A 15,903-nucleotide genomic window follows, 5' to 3' on the forward strand; every position below is an offset into this window, starting at 1 on the left:
TGGAGGAAGGATGAATCATATGTATCAAACTCTCTCTGTGCATATTTCTCGTCCGTCTATCACTGTCGCCATATGTACATCTCTCATCAAGAGGGGGATCCTGATATCTTATCTCTACACTCTGTCCATCCGACAATATGCAACAGCAGTGAAACGCCAACGCTAATCAATCATTCCAGCATACTCTTCTCACTCTCGAACCAGAGCTCGGCAAGCTCGAGCCCCTCGATAGTTCCGGCATCGAGCGTTGACCCGGACATTTCCCGCTCTGCGGCTGACTTTTCATTATCGTCATCAGTAGGCGTGAGTGACGAGGAGGCATCAGCCTTCTAGACAAATGCTCTCCCACCTCGGCCACTTCCAGAAGCGCTTCCATCCCTCGGACTATGTATAGGCTCATTATAAAGGTCATCATCATAATCGTCGTCATCACTTCGTCTTCGTCCAGGAGCTCCAAGATCACCAGTACTCGTGCCAATGTGTTCAGGACTTGACGAGGCGCCTGAAGTGACTTGCCATTCGTCGCTGTCTCGCTCTGGCGACTCACGCTCTTCTGCGTAAGTGGGTAAGACTTTGTGGCTGTCACCATGCACAAGTCCAAGCCGCTCCTCTTCTGTCGTGTTGTTGCCGGTTGGGTACTCTTTGCTTGAGCGTCGGCTCGCGAAAGATAAGGCGCCTCTACTAATGGGCCTTGAACCGTCCGCAGAGCCAGCATCGCTCCTATTTCGCGAGAAGACATTCGTCACATTCTGGAACGAGAACTGCCTTCTTGCACTGCCAGCCCCATGCGGAGGAGGTCTAGGAGGGGCAAGGCTACTGCTCTGGCTGTCCGCTCGATCGCGCTCTCCTCCAGCCCAGTGTATATGCTGGCTTCCCGAAGCTGATGCAACAGGACTCTTATATGCGGTATCCGAATACTCGTCATCGTGCCTTCGAAGGCCTGCAGGAAGGCCATACACATGCGCTTCGGTATCAGACGGGTCTGCCTGGACACTATCTAAGGGCACCGGACTATGCCCTCGTTGTCGTCGTTGTGTGAAGTTTCGTCCAATTCTACCGAAGAAGCCGGGATGCACTTCGCTGTCAGGTTCTGACACCTGATCTGAGTCCGGCATATGCGACATGCCTAGTGGAGGATGGATGGTCTTTGTCCGCCGTACTGAGCCGCCTTGCGTCGATACGGTCTTCCGTCTTCGAAGTCCGTCCCATTCTACTTCCTCGTTCTCGCCGATTGGCTCCATGCGCTCTTCGTGTATGCGCTTCGCTTCCTCTGCTTCACGTCTCGTGCGTACGGTGCTCAGTGCACGAACAATACCGGCACCACCACGAATCGTGTCTGCACGAGGCTCATATTCCTTCTCTTCAACTTCGGCGACGGTTCTGATTTGATCGAGATCACCACTGAGCACTTTCGTATCGGGGACATCTTTCGATGATTTCGCCAGCTGTAACAGAATGACTCCAGAGCAGATGGTCAGGAAGCCCATGACTACATCGATGATCTGGGTCGATGTGCCATGAAAGCCACGGAACAGAACGGCCGAAGTTACGATGGTGGCGGACGTGAAGTAGACGTAGTAGGTGGGTGTTACCAGGGCGGCGTTGAAGATGTTGAGTGCTTTCTGGTAGGTGTTAGTATACCGAGTGTGTATGAATGGGGGGGGGGGGGGGGGGGAAGAAACCCACATTCAGGTAGATGATCTCAGTCAGAAGGGTTCCAATGACGAAGACGAAGAGCACGTAAAGGAACCACTTATTGAACTGGGACTGGCCGCTGATCTGGGCAATGATTGCAGAACCCAGGCCTTGCGTTGCCACCACACTAAGACCTCCGATCAGGCTGCATATGGTCAGATACACCAGCATGCTCTTCTTCGCGTATCGTGGGGCGAGCCAGAGAGCAACAAAGGTGCAGCCAACAATGATGACGCCAGCGTAGCTCAAGAAGCCGGGAGCAATGACATAGTGTTGCATTTCCTGAATGTTGCTGACAGCGGATTGTTCGGGAGCATTGAGCGTGATGACGACTGAGCCGACGATGCAGAGAAAGCAAGCCACCCAACCCACGAAGCTCAGTCGTTCCTTGAGGAAGATAGACGACAAGATAGCTGTGATTACGACTGATAGGGCTCCGAGTGGTGTCACCAGAATGGCGTCCACAAATGCGTAGGCAACAAAATTGCAGATCTCGCCAATGATCATGAGTGTCATGCCCAACCACCACCAAGCGTTCTTGAGGTATCCGTAGCCTTCTCCCGCCTCCTCATTGTACTTCACATTGGCTTTGAGCAGTCCCACCTTTTTGATAACGAAGGAACAGCCGATGAAGAGACCCGAGCACACTGCCAGTATGATGCCAACAATCTTGTAGTATCCAGGTCTTTCGGGTTTCGAGGATGCCGCGGATGTCGATGAGGGGGTCGCACTGCTGGTGGCTGTGGCCGTCGCTGCTTCACCGGTTGCTCGAGCTACGAGGTTGGCGGCGTGGAAGATGACATGGCCCGCAGCGTCCATGGCGAGGCACGCTGGTCGAGCGCAGGCGCTGTAGGGAAGATGGGGGAGGTGGGGGAAATGGATGCGGTTATGGCGTGCAGATGTAGAGCGACAACATAGGATGCAGTCTTCCCCCAATGTATTTAGCAATGCTTCGCTTCCCAGTTCTTCCGATGGCCTCGTCGCACTTTCTCGTGCTGCGCACCGTTGAAAGTCGAGCGTGGAAGCGCCGAGTCGTGCTTCTTCTACTGGGGGCCGCAGCGAAGAACTCCAGCGGTCGAAGAGAGGTAAGCGACTGACGGCGATGCTCTGAATCGAATGTTTATCATGTTTGGTTGCGCGAAGAGTGAGATCGTATCATATGCAAGCGAGCCTGGCCGGCATCAGGGCCGGATCAACACCGAACGGTGATGCTGTTTCACATTTCCCTTGCTGGCGCGTAACGTGTGCAGGCTGGCAGCATGTAGGGAGGCCTATATATACCAGAGGCTCAATGCGGGGCTTCTTACACTTCTTACCGCGATTACTACCGAATTTTTTATATTTAACCTTCTACGACTCGTACTATACTCGCTATTAACTCGTAGAATGCCTCTATATATCGATTTATCGCTATAGAAGGCTTAGGTACGTTACGAAAACTTTTTTACTAATCCTATCGATCCTATTAACCCTATTAATCGCGAGCGATCCCGAGCGATCCTAAGCTATCCTAGAACGATAAATAGGTAACTTATAAAAGTTAGACTTTTGCCTAATACTATACTAAAAATAGAACATTTTTGTACTATATTACTAAGCCGTAAACCTTCTAGATAAAGAGATATAAAGAAAAGAAAATCGCTTTTCTAGATATTTTACTTCTAATTTATCTTTTTTTCTAGTAGGTTTATAGCTTAGTAATATAGTAGAAAGGTACTCTATTTTTAGTATATTATTATAAAAATACTTTACTATTTTTAGAAATTTAAAAAATAGAACTTAAAGCTCTACCTACTAATAAGAGTATTATAAATTTCTAAGTCTTAATACCTAGTAGTTATCTTATAATCTAGAAAAGAATCTTAAGTATTTCGAGTATACTTTCTTTTAAAGTTCTACTTATTAAGCGTCGGCTTTTAAAAGAAACCTTAACGAAATATCGGCTATATTTAACGAAACCTTAACGAAAAAAATTTATTTCTAAAAAAAACCTACTAAACCGCTAAATTTAACCTATATTAGTGCGTAATACTCCGAAATACCTCGTAGTAGTATATAGAGTAGTAGTTACGGTAGTACTAGTAGTCGGGCTCTAACTTATCCTGCGTTCTTTACGTTCCTAGGCCTCGAATTTTAGGACGGCTTATCCCGAAATTTACGATCGCGACAATCCTATCCGATAGGATCTTTAATATACGATTCTAAGGATTCTAAGTAATCCTATCGATAGGATCGTCGCGATTAGAAAAAAAGTTTTCGTAACGTAGTATCTTAAGTCTATAGCGATACTATACGAGAAGTAATCGTATAGTACCTTATATAGGAGACTAGTTATAAGATATCTCTTAATATATCTAAACGAAGGCTTAAAGAGTAGAATATTAGTTATAGCTACTATACTTACTATTACCGAGTTAACGATATCGAGATACTAGAAATCCGGATCGTATATACCTTTTGTATTCTATAGTTAACTAATAAAAAGGCGGTTTAAGTACTATAGGCGGATAGGTTTAGGATTAGCTAGCGGAGATATTAATAGATACGTTAAGAGCTTAGATTAAAGCCTCCTCCTTCTACTAGTAAGTACGCTACTAAAGCTAAAGCTAAAGCTACGCTAAAGATAAGGTCGCGCGGAATACTAGTTATAGCGGCTACTACTATTAATACTAGTATCGGTATTAATATTAATATTAATAGAAAAAAAATATTATAAAGTAAGACGCGAAGTTATAGCGAGTCTAAGTAAGGTTCATCGCGATAATAGGTATACTAAGGTTAGTTAGGAAGGTATAGGAATAATAGGAAGCTCGTCCCTGCAGCGCACGGAAAAACTGCATGCGCCGAGAGCCGAGAGCATAGGATCGTTCTGACAGACGGAGGGCGAAGTGCAGTGTGCACCAACGAGTACGACATGTCGACTCCCGTCAATCATCCTCACCCTCACCCTCACCCTCACCCACACCCGCACCCGCACCCGCGCAGCCACATCTCTGCCCAAGACGTCCGCAATGCCTCTTCCGTCGACGACATCCGCGCCACTCTGCACGAGTTGTCGCAACGCGAAGCCGCCGTGACCGCCCGTCTCGACACGTTGCTTGCGTCCCAGCAACACCTCTCGCGCCAGCTCAATCGACTGCACCTCGCACGCGCCCAGCTCGCACCTCACGTCGTGGCAACGCGTAACATCAGCAATGCCATGCTATCCGATGCTGCCTCCACTGCGCATCGAATATCTGGCGCCGTGAAGAAGCTTGACCAGGAACAGGCCGCTGTGAAGGCCACGCTCCACGTCGTCGAGCAGGTTGCTGACCTGAAAGCATGTGTGCTTGGCGTCGATGGATCAATGGGCGCCTCGCAGCATTGGGAGACCGCGGCCAACTACCTTCACCGCGCTTCCCAAATTCCAGACGCCATCATCGATGGAGCATTTGCCGAAGAAATCGTCCCCACGGCAGAAGTGCCCGATCCTCCCAGGAAGACTCTGCATACCGCTGCGGAAAGTCTATGTGGCTTGTTCCTGCGAGAATTTGACAAGGCCGCGAGCGAGGGCGATGGAGCACGCGTGACTCGTTTCTTCAAACTCTTTCCTTTGATCGGAAGAAGTCACGTCGGTTTGGACGCATATGGCCGCTATGTGTGCAGTGGCATTGCATCCCGCGCCCGCAGCAACATGAGCTCTACCCGGCGACGAGATGGCATCTTCTACGCCACAGCCCTGACCAAGCTGTTTGAACACATCGCTCAGATCGTCGACGGACACGAACCGCTCGTGGAACGCCACTATGGTCAGGGCAGCATGACCAAAGTCATCGAGCGCATCCAGGTCGAAGCTGACTCCCAAGGAGCACTCATCCTGGACACATGGGCCGAAGAAAGGCAACTGACCAGAAGGCTGACTGATGTAAAGAGTTACCCCTTCAATTTCCTCGTGTCCAGTGCTTTGGCCTCACAGAAATCTGCCTTGCGACTCCGAAGCAGCTCGCCTGCACCCGCTTCAGGCCGACCGAGCGAGGATGAGAGTGTAGACACGAAAGACGTCGATGCCTTGCTCAATGAGTCTGCCATCATGCTGGGACGCTGGTCTCTGTACACTCGATTTCTGGCCACCAAGACGGCAAAATCTTCCGACGATACTCCTGATTCCAAGCTCCACGTTCCCGCTTTCATCGTACACAGTACATTGCAACGAAAAGTCACCGATCTCCTCATCGACCCATTCAACCAGATGGCCACATTCTTCTTCCGCCATTCTGTGGAAAAGGCTTTCCAGATAGACGAGCCACCGCAGGACTTGACCCTCAATCCCAACAAACAGCTTGGCGCAGCACCTCCCTTCATTACCTCCGCTGTGGACGACGTAATGTATATCGTCAACCAAGTTCTGCAGCGCTCTCTTGCCACTTCACAAAAAGCAGTGGCTTCGAGCGTCATACCTTCCGTCGGCAGGGTTCTTGGCTCCGACTTCTTCACAATGGAGCAACGCAAGATGAGAGACGAAAGCTATCCTAAACCCGCAGTCAAGGGAGCTTTACCGCCTGAGCAGCTCATCATTTCTTTCCTCGTGCTGATCAACAATCTTGACGTGGCCACCGATTATGTGAAGCGCATTGTGAGCAGTTGTCTTGGCAAAGCTGCAAGTCAGCCACAGGCACAGCAAAACGGCCACGCACCCGCTTTGACTGATAAATTTCCCTTTGGCAACGAAGCGATGGCAGTCGAGAAGAATCTACGCAGCATGGAGACAGGATTCGAAGCAAAGACTGCAGAGCTGATCAACGAAGCAGTCGAGGTAATGCTCAAGATGGTCATGCGGCCACGGCTCCGTCAAGTCCTAATGGAGACCTTCCGTGAAGTTGACTATGCAGTTGACACTGATGAAGCTGGCCAAGCTCCTGAAAGCGGAACCTCCGATGACCTTGTCCCACAGCGCTTCGAGCGCGGCTGGCAGGCTTTCACGCTTCCCATTAAGCGTATTGCCACCCCACACGTCTTCGACAAGCTGATCACAGGCACAACCAAGCAGCTCGCACGACTCCTGGAGAATCGTATTTGGAGCTACCAAGGTAGAGTGAACGAACTCGGGGCCGTTCGCCTCGAGAGAGACATTGCAAACATCGTCGCCGCTGCTGTTAAAGGTGGCAAATACGAGCTCAGAGACGCCTTTGCCAGGGGCACCCAAATGACCTTGATCATCAACATGGAAGACGATGAGTGGGAAGAAATTGCGAGGCTAAGTGGCGAACAATTAGAACGCGAAAGTGGTGTTCAGTGGCAGCTCGATGGCGAAGAAAGGAAGAGAGCTCGCAATGTTGTCAAGAATATGGCAAGATGAGGAGTGTTGCATCACAATCGTCGCACTGCCACAATGATGGCACGTTAGAGCTCGAGATCATGCGAATTCGCACTGCGACTGTCGTAGTTCCGATGCTGTGACTTCGCTTCTTTGCAACCGAGGAAAACCGGTGTCCTGGTTGCGAGACAGGCGCTGTTATCGGACAAAGCCGTGCGAACACGACGGAATGCAACAGGGCATTTGCAGCAGCTAATTTATATGTAGTACCTCTACATGCGCCGCATAGTGATCGCTGGCAAGTCGATCGCCCCAGAAACTTTTCCTGGCACCAGTGTTCTTGACAATCGAACATGTCTACAACGACCGATGCCACAACCATCATCATCGGCGCAGGCGTGACAGGCTTGGCATTGGCACAAGGACTCAAGAAATCGGGCATCCCTTTCGAAGTCTACGAACGTGCGCCATGCCCAGCGAGCAAGCGAAACTGGTGCTTCGGCATCCACTGGGGGTTTGATGCGCCGAAGGAACTCGTTCCGGAACATTTCCTTGACACTCTAGACGCTACACGAATTGATCCGCATATCGACAGCCAAGATGAAACACTCTATAGAGTTCCATTGTACGATGCTGCCTGCGGGAAACTCGTCAAAGAACTTCCAGGCAGCAAGTTCCATCGCCTCCGAAGTGACAAGTTCAGGGCTTGGCTTCTGCAAGACATCAAGACCAGTGTGCATTGGGGCAAATCTCCGAGTCGACTAGAGTATAGTGAGAACGGATGTTCTGTCAGAGGTACCTTTGAAGATGGTAGCACCGCAAGTGGCTGTTTGGTCATCGGCTGCGACGGTGCTCGTTCAAAGGTACGCGAACTGCTCTTGGGCCATGAGATGGCTGCACTTCACCCCATTGGTGACTTTGCCACCGCTATGATCTACAGCAAGCACACAAGAGAACACGAACTTCAGCTGCGCGCTAGGCCATTCCATCCTCTCTACCAGGTCGGGCTTCACAAAAAAGGCTTCGTCTCATTGCTTTGCGTTCACAATGCTGAAGACAAGAACCATCCTGAAGATTGGACGTTCTTCAATTACACGTCTTACCGCCTTCCGCCAGGCGTTGATCAGGGCCAGTGGAGAAAAAGAGAACTGATTCGATATCAGAAGAACATAATCAACGAAAATGATTTCGTGGGTCCTTTCAGGAGCATTTATTCCTGGCTGAGCGACGATGAGGAGAATGTGTGGTACACCAGACTCATGGTTTGGGATCCGCGAAGTCCTGACCATGCATGGCACAATCGAGAAGGAAGGGTTACACTGGCTGGCGATGCAGCGCATCCGATGAGCTTTCAGCGAGGTCAAGGTCTCAACAATGCTAGCATTTGCAAGATGCTCTAGAGCTGCGAAATGCCATGGCATCAGTCTGGCAGAAGGGTGGAGTTCAAGCGAGAGCTCGCAAGGAAGCCATCGACGCGTACGAGAAGCAGATGATCGAGCGCGGCGGTAACGAACTACAGCTCAGCAGAGAGAATACATTCATGGTCCATGGAGAGAACTTTCAGAACAGTCACCTCGCAACAAAGGGTCTAAACGCTAGAGGCCAGGCTTAGTCACACAGTGAAACCCGAGAATTCGGTATCGTAGAAGCTACCTATGTGCTCCACACCGCGGCCGGAGAGGTTGAGACACCTTTCAAGATACACATTGATGGGCTGCAAGTTCCTCCGCCCATACCACGTCTGAATATTGAGACAATGGCAGCTTACTAAGTTTCTGTAGTACCCTAGACGAATGCCAGGCGCTAATGCTTAAATCATGATGAAGAAGGTAAGGAAAAGACTATAGATCGACATTGCTACAGAACAATGATATTGAATTTCATCATTTTTCAAGCCGAAGAGCTCTGATCTCAAGTCCAAGTCCAGCCTTTCAGGCGATCAATAGGTTCCAGCAACATGACCACCACACAAAAATCTCTCCTGGCCACCGAAATTAGCCCTAGTCAACGACCATCACACCCCAGAACAAGTGTTGTTATTTGTCGCATCGAGGAAATGTGAGAAGCTGGCTTGGGACGGTAGGTAGTGAATAATGAGTACTTTCATCATCTGGTTAGTGTGGCGAGGTATAAGCATTTGCCTAGATATCTGGAGAGGGGAAGGAGACCACGCCGCCGAGGTATGAGATGAGGGAGCCGAGAGGACTGGAATGCGGATGTTGTCAATCAATCAGGCTTTGGATGGACATCGAGATGTGTTTGTAACTCGACTGTAGATCCCACTGTCTCCCACCAGAAATGAACCCTTCCACCATAACCTCTGCCTCCCTCTCCACTTCATCCCCCCGTCCCATACCACCAATCCAACCCCCCCAGCGTCCCAAAATTCACATTCCCCCTCTCATGATGCGCATCATGCCTCCTGGAAAAGAACGCAAAAACATCATACCCACTATGAGCAAGCACACTCTCCAAAGTCCCCACCATCCAATAAATGCAACAAGTCACAAAATCACACTTCAAAAGCCTAGTCGGCAACCAGAAAGGTATAAGGTTTGAGAAGATGTGTTCGATCGGATGACAGTATTGTGCTGTTAATGCCATGGGGGCTGTGAATTCGTGGTGTTGTTTGTGGATGTGTTTGTAGAGGAGGCGGTGGTGGAGGAGGCGGTGGGTGGAGTAGAAGAGGATTTCGCAGAGGATGAGGCATGCGGTGATGTCTTTGGCGAACGAGGAGATTGAAGGTGGTGTAGCGGAAGACCGTGTGGCGCTTGAGAGTATTGATAGTTCGAGGGCTTTGAGGAGGACTCCGAGGAGCTGATTACGAAGGACGACTTTGATGCATCTCTTGAGCTTTGTGCTGTCTGATTTTCGATTTGGGATTTGAAGTTTGTGTCTTTCGGAGAACGAGGTGGCGAAGTGGTCTAGACGGAGTAAGAGGATCGATGGAAGCCAAAAGCCAAGGATCTGAATGGCAATGATGCCCAGCAGCTCAGTGGTCTCTGGTGAAGCTCTGCTGTACAGTTTGGTCCAGGCCACCGCAAATAGTGAGGCCAGGGCCATCGTGGTCCAAATAGGATTGTCTTGTATCTTTCAATGAATGTTGAGATCAAGTACCAAATGCGCCCAGTCCGTAATGGTACTATGGCCTCGCCTACTCATGCTGTACGAGATATATCCAGCACTCTGTCGTTTGACCACTGTATTCAGCCCATGCATTAATATAGCAATCCAACATTCACGTCGTTCTGCAGTCAGATATTGTAGTGCACAAATGTGCATTGTTTGTCGGAACTCCGTTGCCGCTCTGGTAAGATCCATGTCAGTTTGTCGGGGCGAGGCGAGCACCTTCCGAGGTCATGATTTGTTTGCTCCTCATCTAGGACCATTAGCACGCAAATTTGCGGCCGTGGAATCATTGCTCTGTACAGGTCATATCTCATTAATATGCTGGGGAACTACATACTGTTACAGCACGCAAACTTTTCGCAAATGCTTCTGGGGTATCATCATTGCTCGTTCAATCACTGCGAAAGCTGCGGCTTGTTGGCCGTATTCACGCTTGGAGGCGGTCCTTCTACGTCTGGGTATGGCAATCTCTTCCCCAGCTCCCCAATATTCATAAACGTCATTGGACCTGCGTTTGATGGCGAACTTTGTCGGCCGGGTAGAGGCGGCGGGGAATTGTTTGCTGGATATGGCAGTCCTCCATTGACTGGCGTCTTTGGCGGTACTGGAGGCGGTGAGTCAGGCGGTTGTTGCTGCTGGAGGTCGCCGCTGTGTCGTGGTGAGGGATCGTAAGAGTTGCTCGAAAAGCGAACGGAACCAGAGTTCTCAAAGGATACTCGCGCCGGGTTCTGCTGAGACGAATAGCCTTGAGGGGGGTATGAGTCGTAGCCGTCGCCAGTGACAGTGTACTTCTGATCAGCGATGGATGGTCGGTGCACGTACGAGGAGTTTGCCGAGTAATGCTGTCCAGGCCGATATTGGGAATCGCCCTCCATTTCCACCGCGAAGTTTTGAGGGGGCGGTATCGTGTTAATCGGTCGGTCCCACGGGTTCTGCTGCGCAAATTGGCTTCCGTCTGTCCCAGCATGCTTTCTTGCCTCCGCCCGATCATATCTGATCTTTGCAAAATGAATTTTTGCAATCTTTGAGGCGGCGCTACAGGTCATGGCCTCCACGTCTTTTCTTTGGATGTACTGTCTTGTGCTTGTGCTAATGTCTGCAAGCCTATTCCACTCGTCCATGCCAAACTCGCCCACACCCACCTCCACGTTCAGCCGGAAGTAGTTCTCAGGATTCACGCCTCTAGTGGCGAGATGCTCTCGCAGCATGAACTTGTGAGACTCTTCGCAGCCTTCGATTTTGGCCATCAGCTTCCGTCTAGCTTCAGCGAATTCGCCCATGCTGCCACCAAGAAAGTCCTCCCACCATTCATGCTGGTTCCTGTTGGAGGTCGGGGGCCGTTTCCCAGTACCGATGCTGATGAACACACCCACTTCTCTACCCGGCCATTCGTTGCAGACCGCCTCGTCCAGAACCATTGCTGACGGGTTGTACTTCCCAGCTCCCTCGTCAAGATAGACTGATTGTCCGATTTGAATGGGCTTGAATGCCATTTGTGTAGCAGATGTGGCACGACCTGCCTGCCATATGGTGCAGTTGACATCAGGCGCAGGTTCTTTCCGGCTGTCATAAGATCGCAGCATGTTGATGACCGATGTGCCTCTCAATACCGCGAAGACGGCCGTCTTGGTGCGATTTTCTCTTGTGTCGTAGAGAAGAGCATTAGGATTGCCGCGACCACCAAATGACATGGAGCTACGAGGGTTGCTCATTGGAGTCATGCCAATCTGACTGTATCTGCTGCTTTGACTCAATGTGCGATGCGGTATGGGAGGGATGTTCGGATTTGGAGGCGTGTTGGGTGACATAGGTGTTGCATTCGCCAGGGTATCGTTTCCTTCGTCATCGAAAACTGTATGCTCGCGCACCACCTCTCGAATGACTTCCTCAAGAAGACTGGCCTTGAACATGGTTCCTTTCCATGGCACGCCGAATACGGTCTTGTTGGTCTGAAAGACTCTTCGAGTCATGCGAACGTATACATCTTTGCAGGTGTCGAGATCCAAGCGCAATCTTCCCAGCATGATCGCTATCAGGCCGCCCGTGCCCGTTCCAGCGATCAAGTCAAACATTTGACAAGGCCGAGGAATCTCGTGTCTCTTCGGCGCCCTCCCTTCCATTTCGACGAAAGTTCGGTGCATCAGCTCTTGCAGGATGATGAGCATAGAATATCCACGGATACCGCCGCCATCCAACGACAGTATGCGCAAGGGCGGGCCTTTCGTGGTATCTTTGCGCCCCACGCGCTTGACTGTCACGGTCTCGTCCATTGCGATGTCTGATTGCGGCGCGCGGCTTGGGGGGGGGGTGAGGGGGGGGGGGGTGCAGTTCGTTTCGGCTTCGGTGGTCCAGCGAGGAGTGGGTGAAGAGAGCGAGCAGAGCAGAGCAGAGCAGCGGATGTTGATGTGGATGTGCGCGCAAAGCTTTTCGCGGTTCAGATGCTGGTGATCGTCGTCATCATAATCGTGGTAGGAGTATTATTGAGCCAGTCACTCGGATCGCAGCAGCGTGAGACTCGATCGGTGTCGCCGGCAGAGAAGCGCTGAGCGACTTGGTTGTTTGCCGCGTCACTCGTGTGTGGCTCGTGAATGATGATGTCGCAGATGGCGGCCGTGGCCTTGCAATCTCTGCTTGCATGGAAACCTGTTCATGAATGGGCAATAACGTTAACACGACTCGTTCACGCGATCTCGAAGAAGCTATACCTTTGCCTACATGTATGCGTCCTGGAGCGCTGGGGGGCTGTGCAGTGCACAAAGCAGGTCACGTTTCAGCTCTGCAGGGACATCTCAGCATCTCACCTTGACACAGAAACGTCCTCTTCGATGCAGGCATAGGCGTAAGCATACTGTGTTTTGCCGGAAGGTTGAGAATGCCAAGACTTGGGAAACCCCACCAAGATTTTACTAGCAAATCGACCATTTCGTCCCATACTTGCGCACTATAGCCCTAAATACGATAAAATATATGTTGTTAGTATAGCCGTTGAATATGCAGCTTAAGGTGTTGTTATTATTGTTGTTCTAGCTATTCTAGCTCTTCTACGCCGTACAAGCTCTTCCTACCGCTCTACCTAAGTATACTATTCGACTCGCTAAAGAATACTTCGATAGCGGTTACGAGGTAATTAAGATTATAGCGAAGACAGGTACGAGCTAGTCGACCGTATATCGTTAGAAGTATTATTATAGCTTATTTAGTAAGGTATTCCTACCTTCGGAGAGGTTTAAATTAAGTCGTAAGAGGAGGATAACGAAGGAGATAGAAATCTACCTACTTAAGTACTTGTTAATAAGGCCGGAGGTATATCTCGAGGAAATGTATACTACGCTATACGACCGCTTTAATATTAAGTTAGATCCTTCTACGGTATAGCGCTACCTATATAAACTCGGTTAGAGTCGTAAAGCTACTCGTAAAGTCGCTAAAGAACGTAGTACGCTAGCGAGAGCGGCCTAGCATACGAAGAGCTAGAAATAGCCTATAAATAAGTTAGTCTTTATCGATAAGACTGCCTCTAATAAGAAGACTAGATACCGTAAGTATAAATAGTCTCCGAAGGGTGTCGATTGCTACGACTATTAGTATACGCAACGGTAAGAGCGAATGTCGGTACTTCTAGCACTTACAATCTATAGATATTTGCCTTATATACTCTATATCTAAGGCGCGGTTAACTAGGTTATATTTAACGACTAGATTAAGAATAAAGTGCTACCTCTTCTTAACGATAATATAATTATTATAATAGATAACGCTTTAATCTACTATAGTAAGAAGGTCGAGGATATAATCTTATTAGCTAGCTATATCCTTAAGTATCTACTACTATACTCGCCGGACTTAAATCCTATTAAATAGACCTTCGCTATACTTAAGAAGTAGCTTAAGAAGAACAAAGATCTTATAGAAGATTTTAAGACCTTCTACGACTTCCTTATATAGGCTCTTAATTACGTTAGAAAGATAGATATTACAGGGTTATTTAAATATAGCGGCTATAACGTATAAGGCTTCGAGACTCGCGAGGAAAGCTAGCTTACTAGCAATCTCTAGTCGCTTTAAATTTAACTACTATAATATCGATAATATGTCTTAGTATCTATAGGATGTTAGGATAACGTATATCTAAAGCTCCGCTGCGATTTTTATGTATATAACTAGTATAGTATTAGTATAGCAAAATTAATTAGGTGTTAGTAGGTACTACTAAGCTTTATATATCTCCCTAGCTTCCGATACCGACTTTCCGCTAGCGAGCATTCTCGAAGTAACGACGATAATAGCGACATACGCAACGGAGTATATAGAACGCTACTAGATTCGCTATTACTATATAAACGCCTAACAAATCTAAACTAATAAAAGCGGCCGTCGCTCCGTTATAAATATCGTAATTATCTTACTCCCTCTCGGACAGTTTTTCCTTCTAGAAGCGCTTTAAACAGTTACGCAACGTGCCTAGGTTACCTTTATAGAAGCTAAGCTCCTTCTACTCTCTTATAGGAAGTTGATATAGCTAATCGCAGTTATATCGTTTAGTTACAAAGTGCGCTTCTATTTTTAAGAGTTGCTCCTTATCTTTAGCTTCTTTCTATTCGTATTATAGTACAGCCTATTAGAAGAACTGTCGTAGGAGACTTCTTAGCGGTATATTCAATTGCTTAGCAACTTGCCTTAGAGCAGGAGACTCTTGTTATATCGACTAAGCTTCTTAAACCGGAGCGGCGGCAACGGCGGTACCTAGCTTCTAGTTAACTAATTCGAATATAGCCTATAGAAGGCTAATATAGTTAATAGATTGCGGAGCTAGATATATTAGCGTAGAGCGAGCCTTTGCTACTAGCGTCTATACTTAGAAGGGCTTCTTTAAGGCGGTAAGTAGACTATTTAGTTTACGAGACTGCTGCTTCTCTTTATATAACTATATCTTCGCTAATATACTATATAGCGGCTTCTTAATAGTTATACTATCTTGCTTTATAGCAAGGGTATAAGACTATAGCTTTGTAGCCTTACTATAGAGCTAGTAATAGTATCGATCGATATCTAGCAATCCTTTAGGCTTATAGTAGTAGTTATTATAGTTCTCGTAGCTAGGAAGGGTATATATATAGTTAGCGAGAATCTCGGTAGTATAGTTGCTATCTTTACGCTCTTTAGTAATAAAGGTAAGACCGTCGACATTCTATTAATTATTTAGCTTTAATTTACTAACCTTAAGGATAGCTCTAGCTCCGGTATCTTTAGTAGTAGTCTTAAACTCGATATTAATCTTAATCTTGTCTTTAGTATCGTTTATTAGCTCTACGGCATAGTTAAGAGCCTTGTTATAATCGTCCGCTATAGAAGAAATTAGTATACGTATAGGCTAAGCGGAAATAGCCGATAGGCAAGAGCGATAGCAATAGCAATAGCAATATCGTTACCTTACCTTTCTTCTAACTCTGCTTAAACTAGTTACCCTTCGCTACCTTCGCGGTAGATACGATTAATATATAGTCGCCGACGTAGAGCTGCTTCTTCTACGCTTCTTCGTTAGCCTAATAATACGCATCTTTAGCGTATTAAGTGCTAGCGCTAGTACGGTTATAGTTCTCGAAAGTAAGCTCGTTATTACTAGTAAGAAGGCGCTAGGTTTGCTTATACTATAGGTCCTTACGAGGGTTATAAGAAAGCGTAGAAATATCCTCCTTATTTATCTACTAACTATTAACTAGGCGCCGCGCCTATACTAGTACCTTCGAAGGTAAGATATTAGCTAAACGCGTTAACTCGCTAACCTT

At 48.2% G+C, this 15,903-nt stretch overlaps 4 protein-coding genes across 4 annotated transcripts; 1 reads left to right on the forward strand and 3 right to left on the reverse strand.

The window, feature by feature from the left end:
• Positions 1-422: 422 nt before the first annotated feature.
• On the reverse strand, positions 423-2,382 carry MYCFIDRAFT_96559 (uncharacterized protein; the record flags this gene model as incomplete). Its single annotated transcript, XM_007930520.1, has 2 exons — positions 423-1,622; positions 1,726-2,382. Coding segments are annotated over 2 exons (1,857 nt in total), but the record flags the coding sequence as incomplete, so codon positions are not given.
• Positions 2,383-4,609: 2,227 nt separating this feature from the next.
• On the forward strand, positions 4,610-8,212 carry MYCFIDRAFT_189617 (uncharacterized protein; the record flags this gene model as incomplete). Its single annotated transcript, XM_007930521.1, has 2 exons — positions 4,610-7,001; positions 8,193-8,212. 2 exons carry the CDS (start codon positions 4,610-4,612, stop codon positions 8,210-8,212), a joined length of 2,412 nt encoding a protein of 803 aa, XP_007928712.1.
• Positions 8,213-8,819: 607 nt separating this feature from the next.
• MYCFIDRAFT_155706 (uncharacterized protein) lies at positions 8,820-10,051 on the reverse strand (the record flags this gene model as incomplete). The annotated part of the gene is made up of 1 exon (XM_007930522.1): positions 8,820-10,051. The coding sequence occupies one exon, from the start codon at positions 10,049-10,051 to the stop codon at positions 9,326-9,328; it is 726 nt and encodes a 241-aa protein (XP_007928713.1). The 3' UTR covers positions 8,820-9,325.
• A 399-nt stretch (positions 10,052-10,450) lies between these two features.
• On the reverse strand, positions 10,451-12,387 carry MYCFIDRAFT_155708 (uncharacterized protein; the record flags this gene model as incomplete). Its single annotated transcript, XM_007930523.1, has 1 exon — positions 10,451-12,387. One exon carries the CDS (start codon positions 12,385-12,387, stop codon positions 10,513-10,515), a length of 1,875 nt encoding a protein of 624 aa, XP_007928714.1. The 3' UTR covers positions 10,451-10,512.
• Positions 12,388-15,903: the final 3,516 nt, after the last annotated feature.

The sequence above is a fragment of the Pseudocercospora fijiensis genome (genome assembly GCF_000340215.1).
Source record: "Pseudocercospora fijiensis CIRAD86 unplaced genomic scaffold MYCFIscaffold_6, whole genome shotgun sequence".
NCBI lineage: Eukaryota > Fungi > Ascomycota > Dothideomycetes > Mycosphaerellales > Mycosphaerellaceae > Pseudocercospora > Pseudocercospora fijiensis.